Source organism: Pollicipes pollicipes, unplaced genomic scaffold (genome assembly GCF_011947565.3).
Source record: "Pollicipes pollicipes isolate AB1234 unplaced genomic scaffold, Ppol_2.1 Scaffold_4295;HRSCAF=5057_pilon_pilon_pilon, whole genome shotgun sequence".
Classification (NCBI taxonomy): domain Eukaryota; kingdom Metazoa; phylum Arthropoda; class Thecostraca; order Pollicipedomorpha; family Pollicipedidae; genus Pollicipes; species Pollicipes pollicipes.
The window spans coordinates 20,663,895-20,673,014 of NW_023596461.1; the positions used below are offsets into that span (position 1 = coordinate 20,663,895).

Here is a 9,120-nt window from a genome sequence, read left to right on the forward strand (position 1 = left end):
GAACACTGAAATATCCGAGGTCAACCTGGGCTTTTCTGAGACTTGAGAACACTGCGCCGATCGCCCCACCACGTTGTGAGCACTCACCGATTTCCATGATCGCAAAACGATCGCGTCGGACGCTTCTCGTATTGCATCAGGGTGCGATTCGGACAAGGTCAGTCTACGACCGGTCTGCTCAAACTTAACTCCCGAAGTCTGAGAACTGAGCGGACCGAAATCTCACTCGGCATCGGGAACCAGGGTAGATGAGTGCGGTCGAATCGCAGTCCCGCCCCCTGCGTTCACTTCCAAGCAGAATTCCACAGCTTCCACGACGGAACGAGCGAGGGCGGCAGGCCGGTGACATGAGTGACCAACCCCTCCGATCCCATTTCTGCTGCTTAATGTAACCGTGGGACATTACGGGTGTGTCAGACCTGCTGCGTTTGGTCACTGATCCATTAATACACGCTCAAGTCACACAGTAGTAGCCGCGACTCTGACCATGACCTACTATCCACTCCTTCCATTAAATCCTTTTGGTAGAAGAAAAATGCGCGGCAGAACTCCGGATTCATCGCGTAAAAAGCTATACCATATTGTATCCAAGGTGTTACATTATTCTGTTGTAAAATGGCAATGCCTGCAGATCTCCGTTGTCCGTCATGCATGACAGTTAAGGTGGAATGAACCTCAGCGGACTCCACGTGTTTTTCGGCGTACACTGGGGAGGTACGGCAGAAACCACCCCAACACCAACACTTCTCGATCAACCTGATTTATTTGTCGTGCTCAGCGTGGGCACGTGTCACGTCGTGTTCAGTTCGGCAATATGGTTCGAACAACAGCGATTATCATGAAAGCACGATGAAAATTTTGATTCAGGACGGATCCGACACCTTCAAATTCTTCCAATGCATAACGAAACCTGCGGCACGGCGTACTCGAAATATCGACTTTAACATTGCAAATACATAGCACACTTGCTAGTTGCTACAAGTCGGAAACTGCTGAGTCATAGAAACGGCGTAGCCAATATTGGCAGTGAAACATTGCAATGGTCTCGTTCATGAACACATAACCGACCGTTCTATTACAAGTCAGGCACGGCGTTATTTTCTCATACTACCATTCAGACAGGTCGATAAACACCCAGTGAATGACTTCGGCATGACTAGAATACGTTCGTAAGCGGCGAAAACGCGTATTGCAACTGAGATCCACAACACAGCCCGTTCGTAGCGAGCTGCCGTCCGTTCCCGGCAACGTTACAGCGGCGCTGACGGCGCTCCAAGCCCGGGAGCGGGCGGGCGGTCAGCGGGCGCGGCGCGGCGGCGGCTCTGGCGCGTCCAGCTGCGGCAGGAAGCGGCGCCCCTGCAGGCCGACCAGCTCGGTGAGGCGCGGCTCGGCGCGCGGACTGGCGGCGCCGGGCGCCGGCCGGCTGCCCGGCCGCCGCGGGCTGAAGCGTGCAGAGCCGGTGCGCGGTGGCGCGGCCGGCTCCCAGGCGGCGTCGCGCAGCGAGCCGACCGGCCGGCGCACCGCTATGTCGACGATGGTCGGCGAGATGCGCGGCCGCGGCGACGGCGGCGCCAGCAGCGGCTCGATCCGCGGCGACGGCCCGGCGCGCGCCGGCGGCTGCAACCGGCTGCGGCCGAGGAACTCGCGCGTCTCCTCGATGGCGCGGTCAATCAGCGTCTTGAGTTCGGTTATGCGCGTATTGAAGGCCTGCTGCGGCTGCCCGCGCGGCGAGCGCGGCGAGCGGCTGGACGAAGGCGAGGCGCCCGAGCGCGGACTGAGCGGACTGGGCGTGGGCGGTTTCCGGCCGGCCGCCGGCAGCGCCGGCAGCAGGCTGGCGCCGCAGGTGGCCGGCCGCGGCGGCGCCTCGCTGGGCGGCGTGCACCACTCGGCCGGCGGCGAGACCGGCTCGTTGGCGTCGGCGGCGGCCGGCGAATCGGACGAGTACCCGATCGGCGTTCCCCACGAGGAACGCGGCGCGAGCGGGGTCGGCGGTGAGCTGGGCGACGCAAAACGGGCGGCGGGCGAGACCGACCGAGCGGCCGCGAACGGCTCGCCCAGCCGTGCGGCTGGCGAGACGGACCGCGGAGCCGGCGACACGGACCGAGGCAGCACGGACGGCGGCACCGCAGATACAGCCCGCGCCGCCGGCGACACGGCGCGGCCAGCCGGCGGCGGGAAGCCTGGCGGCGCACGCGAGACTCTGGCGTCGGACGGCTTCTGTGGCGGGGTGCTCGCGAGCGGGAAGCTCGGCATAGCCACCCACTTCACTTTTCCCATCTGCTTGACCTCCACCACCTCCATGGAGGAGTCGTGATTCTCTGCGCCAGGCCCAGAGGGCTCCGATGAGCCAAGCGCCTTGGCAGGCGAAGCCGCTCCGTTCGCTTCATCAGCACCTGGGGCGGCGGAGGTCGCCTCCTTGTCAGCGAAAGCTACAGAGGCGACGGCCCCTGTCGAAGTCGACGAAACGATGTCCCTGGTTGCCGACGTCAGAGAGAGTGTGTTGATGCGGCGCACGGCTTCCTCCGATGCTTTCCGGATCTTTTCCAGCTTGTCCCGGGAGCTGGCTATAAAACTAGCTGCGGTCACGACGCCAGGGGCATCATTGGCTGAGCGTGTCGTAGCCGCGGATCTCGAAGACTCTGGAAACAAAATGAAACATGCGTCACATCACCCCACACAAACGACACGCAATCACAGGATAGGCAGCACAAATGACACGCAATCGTGGAACAGACAGCACAAATGACACACAATCATGGGACAGGCAGCACCAATGACATGCAATCGTGGAACAGGCAGCACAAATGGCACGCAATCATGGGGCAGGCAGCACAAATGACACGCAATCATGGGACAGGCAGCACGAATGGCATGCAATCGTGGAACAGGCAGCACAAATGAACCCTCCAAAACACAGCTGGTTTTCTGCGTGAATTGTTCGATCGCTCCACCCCGCACACAATGTTCGGGATGAACGCTCCACACTGATGTCTGGGAATCCTAAAAAGTGAAAGGCTTAAGACAAAGAGTCAAACCACATTCAAGAGGCGTTCTGCTCCTTGCAGTGGTTTTGCAGTACCCAATATTTCTTACTTGATTTTTTTACGGTGTGAGTGTTGGGCAGATTGGGCGAACTACATAGCTATTTCAAATTTAAGTCTCCTGGAAGGAAAACACTCCTGATTCAAAAACGCGGCCTTTAAGCTCCGACAAACCACACACAACCAAAACATTTCCACTTTTGTGGCTCCGTCTTCACCTACACCACTATGGACTGCAACGTTGCTGTAGCCAAAGTACCACTGTCATGTAGTTTCCTCTCGCACGGCTCGTGCTGTCCTCAAAACATCGCAGAATCGTTGCATTGCTTTTTTTAGATTGAATCCGAAACTTCTGAATGGATGGATTTCTAGGATCAGAGCTCACACTAAGCAGTGCTTGCTCTATGAGTTGTAAACTCTGTAAACGCTGCTGTAAACTCTATCGTCCGATCGCGCTCATCCGATCGTGCAATTCGAGATAAACGGCAGAACCTGGTAGCGAAACTTTAACGTGCCGCAATGCTCGCCATGATCCGTCTGGCCATCTGACGTCCCCTGACCTTAAGGGCGGCCGCTGCCACGGGGCGCAGGCCACACCTGTCAAGGAAATACCGAGCACCCTACAGCGACTTGAACCCACCCCGCCACGGGTGAGCGGATCAGAAGGCAGGCGCTCTCTCACACCACACGAACCAGCGGGACGGACATCGTTGAGACATTCTTGGAAAAATACAGATATGCCAAATGGATTACCAACAGATACCACAAATTCCAATCCATTCATCAGCCACAACCTTTCGGTCCCATCCCTTAATCCCATGCCATTAACGGTAGGTCCCATCCCTTAATCGGGAAATGCATGCCATGAGCGACCTCGATGGAAATCTCTCTTCCCCAGGAGTTCCGGCCGGCGCCACAACCGCTCTCAGACGCCCAGCGTCATGGCCTCCTCCGACAGCGGGCCGGGCACGCTATCGGAGGAGGCATGAGTCGTGGAAATCGGTGAAATCGGTGAATCGGTGACGAACTAAGCACGGCTGCCAGACGATCAGCATTGCCCTGGGTTACCCCGCCCACCACCTGCCCGCGTCCCAACTCACCTGCTGCTGCGTTGGCCGTGGCGGCGCGCCCGCCACGGAACGAAGCGGCGCTGCGGGTCCGGTGGAGCACGCCGCCGGCGCCCGCCACGCGCGGCTCCGAGGCTGGAGCCGCCAACCGGCCCGACTCGACCGGCGCCCAGGGCGGCCGGCGCGCCGGCGCCGGCTCTTGCAGCCGCTCGCAGGTGACCAGCTGCTGCGCGCGCGGGCTGCTCGGGTGCGGCTGCCGGCTGGCGAACTCCAGCGGATTGCGCGGCGGGCAGGCGGCCGGCCGCGCCGGTGCCGCGGTCGCCGCCGGCGGGGGGCGCCGCCGCCGCCGCCGCCTTCACCTGCTTGATGTTGCTGCGCGAGCGGCGCGGGTTGGAGAGCCGGCGCACAGAGCTCTGGATCACCTGCGTCCTCGAGCGGCGCCGCGCCGCCGTCGAGCTCTTCTTGGCGGTCGCCTTCTGCCGCGACTTCTGCGGGAGCGGTGCCGGCGGCGGCGCCGGTGGCTTGGCGGGCGCGGCGGGCGGCGCGGCAGGCTTGGCGGCCGGCTTGGCGGGCACGGCGGCGGCGCGACCGGACGCCTGTGACGTACTGCGGCGGCGGGTGGCCTCGGCGGCCGTGCGCGGCCCGCTGTCGGAGGAGGCCGCGACGCTGGGCGCCTGAGAGCGGCTGCGGCGCCGGTCGGCCGGCGCGGCGCCGCCGGAGACGGACGAGTGGGAGGACGGGATCGAGGTCAGCCGGGTCAGCAGGTCGGCGCCGCGGGAGGCGGGCACGGCGGGAGCGGCGGTCGGGCCTGCAGACCACGAGGATGGATGAGCGGGACGGATCGGACTGGGGACGCGGACTGGGGCTGTGGGGGGGGAGGGGGGGAGGGGGGAGGGGGGAGGGGGGGGCATGGAATCGGGCCGTGGGGTACCGGCGGGACACACAGAGATCACAGCGACCGGCTGAGCAAGCGGCTGTCCCGCTCCGGGCGGAGCCAGTGGAGGCCATGCACCACGAATGCAAGCGTGAACAGCGGGTAACAAGTACATGGCCAACGTGCGGTACAAACCGGCACTCCTACGTGCACATATCTGGCACACTTATATCGTCAGCAAAGGCACGGCAGCATGGGATGAGGTGCATACCTCACGCCATTTAAAGCTACGTTTGGACTGTACGCTTCGAACACATGGGGCGACAACCTACTATCTATCATCAGCAGGCCAACTCCTTACGTCTCATCTAACCGTCCTGGTAAAGACGTCAGCTACCGCAACAGCGTAATACGCAAGGTTTGGCCACAGTTGATAAGCATGACAGAGGACATGGCTGTTGCTAGTCTCTAGTAACAACAACAAAAGACAAAAAAGAAACATCTGGCCTCTCTCCGCAGAAGCAACGTCAGAAGAACCACTCCATGGTTGCAAGACAACGCCTCATTAAACACTCCACGTTTAACAACTAACATCGAACATAAATGCCAATAACGGAACTTGGTGATCACTTCGGGTCCTGTCCCCTGTTGAATCATTGATAATCAGATTGCAGTCGACACCAAACAAGTGTAAAGGGGATAGTATCCGTGAAGGTTCGAGATCATTGGGGCGAATATGAACAAACCCTGATGCTGTCGGACCCAACGAAAGCACACTGACAAACATTACATTGATGAGCCCAGTGGCGGCACAGTCGAAGATCTCTCCACCCTTGAGTCGCGCCGAGGTCAGTCCCTGACGCAGGAGACCTTGATCTTGGGTATCTTCAGCGCGGTGGCCGGCGGCAGCGAAGTCGACCGACTCTTGCGGCGGCCGTCCGCGTACAGCCGCTCGAACACGGTGGGCCGGCCGGGCCCGACAGGCCGGGGCCGACCGGACGACGCCGGCGACGCGGCGCGCCGCTCGGCCGGCAGCGGCGGGCAGCAGGCGGCCGTCAGCTGTTGGCGCAGCGCCTCCAGCTCACTCTGCTGCGCCGTCGGCCGCGGCGTCAGGAGCCGCGACACGCTCAGCTCGGCGCGGAACTCGGCCTCACTCTGGCGCATCAGGCGCGCGCTGCGCTGGCCGCCGCGCGGCGACGCCGGCGCAGCGCCGGCGCCGGTGGCAGCGGCGGCGGCGGCAGCGCGCTGCCGCAGGCACAGGTCGCAGTGGCTGCTGCTGCGGCCGTGCAGCCGGCGCTGGACGGCATGCAGCCGACAGAGGCGCGACTCTTGCGCCGTCTGCAGACCGCGCGCCGCCTGCCGCCAGCGGCCGAAGCCGCGCGGAGAGAGCTGCGACAGCAGCGGCGCCGGCGGCAGCGCGTCCGGGCTCAGGTCCAGCACGGCCCGGTACTTACGCGGGGGGCGGCGGCGGCGGCGGCTCGGCCGGCGCCGCCGCCGGCTGCCCGGCGCCCGCCGGCGGCTTCAGTCGGTGGCCGTGCAGCGCGAGGTCGATACCCAGATAGCGGGGCGACGCCACGGCCGGCTGCTGCAGGATACACTCGAACTCGCCCACGTCCGCGTGCGCGTCCTTGCGCCGGTCCACGATCACTGCCGATGGCGGCGCGCGGCGTCAGGGCGCGAGACGGGCGGCGGACGCCGCGCCGCAGGTCGTACTGGCCAAAATGTCTTATCCTGCCGTGCCCTTCCACACCTTGGCCCGTATCAACAACGTAACCTTCCCGAGCAGTCACAGTACAAAATAAGTTTTTTTTCGCAAAAAGCAGGATGCCAGAGTAATAAGGAAAGAATCACAGCGCTGAAAAAGACGAAGAGTTTCGCCCCTGACAACACGCCTCACACGTCGCTTAACAGATGCGGTACAGACCGCTGGCGCCTGGATGCTGCGCCACCAGCGATCTGACCTGACCTGACCTGAAAGGCGACTGACCTCTGATGACGTCTTCCAGACACATGGCGCAGAGCCAGGCCGTCACGCTGGTGCTGGCACCCATCGCCGGCGACGAGTTGACCTCAATCAGCCACGGACTGTCGGATGAGCGCCACGGACAGTTAGACCCACAACTCCAGCCGGTGAGACCCACAGCTCCAGGTAGTCAGACAAACAGCTCCAGCAGTGAAACAGAGACAGTGTGCTGCGCCCTATCAGCGTGTCTGGCTAAGAAGTAAGCAATGACAGATGCACGATTAACGTTTGTGCAATGCATACTTGACGCCTCGCTCATGCCGGTAGCAGTGTACTATTGCCAGTGGTACAACAACTGATTTTTAAGGAGCCACACGCACGTCGTCGCGGTCCATATTATGGAGGGTCAGCACCTGCAGAGGCCATATAAGTGCTCAGGGGCCATGGCGCAACCCCTGCGTGCAAGCCGAATGCGACAATCACTCAGTCGTTACGCCCCCCACATAACAGGCTTGTGTGCTCACTGTGACACCCCTTAAAAATTCAAAGACCAGTGTGCGCCACCAGCGCAGAGACAGCTACTATCAGCACAAGCGCCGAAGAACCGTCTCCGAGGGCGGCAGACTCACTGGAAGTCCTCAGTGAGCAGGAAGTCGGCACCGAACAGCTCGAAGCAGCCCTTCCTCGGCTCCAGGTCGGTCTGCGAGGCCAGGCACAGCGAGATGATGGCGCTCTTCATGGTCGGGTAGATGATCTGGTCCCAGGCGTGTCCGGCCTCTCGGCTCCTGGCGACAGAGGGCGGACGGCCCGACGTGCCCTTGTCCTTCACGAGCGTCGGGTGCCGTCCCGCGCCGACGGGGACCTGCTCGCGCAGCGCTCAGCGCAAGGGTCGGGGTATCACGCCAGGCGGCCTATTACAATTTCAGCTGGTTGGCCATGTGCTCAGGTCCTCAACGGAGCCGCTTCTGGTCCGAGACGCGAATGACAATGACGAGCAATGCCTCACTGGGCGAGGACGACGCGAATGAAAACGACGAGGGTCAAAGTTTCGGCCCTACTGTATCCGTCACACTCTCACTCCCGCGTCCTGTTCCATGCGCGGCGCGTTCCAGGCAGTCACGTGCGGCTCACTTGAGGAACTGCTGGAAGGTGCTGGCGTCCCACATGTTCTCGGTGGGCAACGCCGCGTGCCGCTCGCCGTTGCGGTAACGCGCCTGGATGGCGTTGTTGCAGAGGTGGACGGCCTCCTTCAGGTCGCCCAGCGTGAACTGCTGCGAGCAGAAGCGCAGGTAGCTCTGTCTGGAAAACAAGGCACCGGGCGTCGATTACGAACAAATGAAAATGCCTGAAACAGCCTGCACCTATGGCGAGGCTAGGCATCACCTGTGAACAAGATCATTCATGCTTAGACCCGCCCAGCGCTACGTGGCACGACTCCTCGCCAACAGCAGTCACCCCCGAGACTGGGGCTGACCAACACGCCATCGGGCCCTCACTTGTACATCCACACGGTGAGCGGGTTCCAGTCGGTAACGAGGAACCACTGCCGGATGTCGAACTTGGTGTTGTAGATGAGCATGGGCCGCTCGATGTACTTCTGCACCACGTATTTGCCCTCGCGCTGCGTGGCCGAGTCGACCAGCGCCAGGATGTCCTCCAGCTGGCGGAGCAGCACGATGCCGCGGCCGCGCGACGCCGAGCCCGGCTTCACGATCCAGACGTTGAGGCAGCCGTCCAGCCGCGTCTGCGGCCGGTACCGCTCCAGGTCCTTCAGCATCTGCTGGATCCGGTTGTAGAACACCTGCTGGGGAAAGGCGTGGTGAGCAACGGCGAGGGCGCCGCAGAGGGGCGCCCGTGAGACATGTGCCGGGGCCAATGACGAGGCACCAACGAGGCACGTACCCGAGGACAATGACGGGGCGCCAACGAGATACGCACCCGACCCCACAAGCCAACGTCCCACGGATCTGGGACAGCAATTGACGTTTGAGCTTATAAGCATTTTGGGGCTTTCAGCGACCTGCATCCGTGCATACGGGAGTGGAAGCTCCAAAAACCATCACTGAAAGCACCAAAACATTCGAGCATCATGGCATCGTATTCTAAGCAGTCCTACATGCACCTCACAGCGCACCTACCTCGCACCTGACGATATGGCCATCTCTGAGCGCAATG

At 61.9% G+C, this 9,120-nt stretch overlaps 1 protein-coding gene across 1 annotated transcript in view; it reads right to left on the reverse strand.

Moving 5' to 3' along the window:
• Window positions 1-5,831: 5,831 nt before the first annotated feature.
• The window catches only part of LOC119097277 (protein monoglycylase TTLL8), a 4,577-nt gene continuing 1,288 nt past the window's right edge, over window positions 5,832-9,120 (reverse strand). Inside the window, exons 2-7 of the mRNA XM_037220326.1 lie at window positions 8,442-8,746; window positions 8,077-8,244; window positions 7,575-7,730; window positions 6,970-7,067; window positions 6,490-6,629; window positions 5,832-5,933 (exon numbers count right to left, since the gene is read on the reverse strand). Coding sequence (XP_037076221.1) covers window positions 5,832-5,933; window positions 6,490-6,629; window positions 6,970-7,067; window positions 7,575-7,730; window positions 8,077-8,244; window positions 8,442-8,746 — 969 coding nt within the window. The remainder of the gene's footprint in view (window positions 5,934-6,489; window positions 6,630-6,969; window positions 7,068-7,574; window positions 7,731-8,076; window positions 8,245-8,441; window positions 8,747-9,120) is intronic.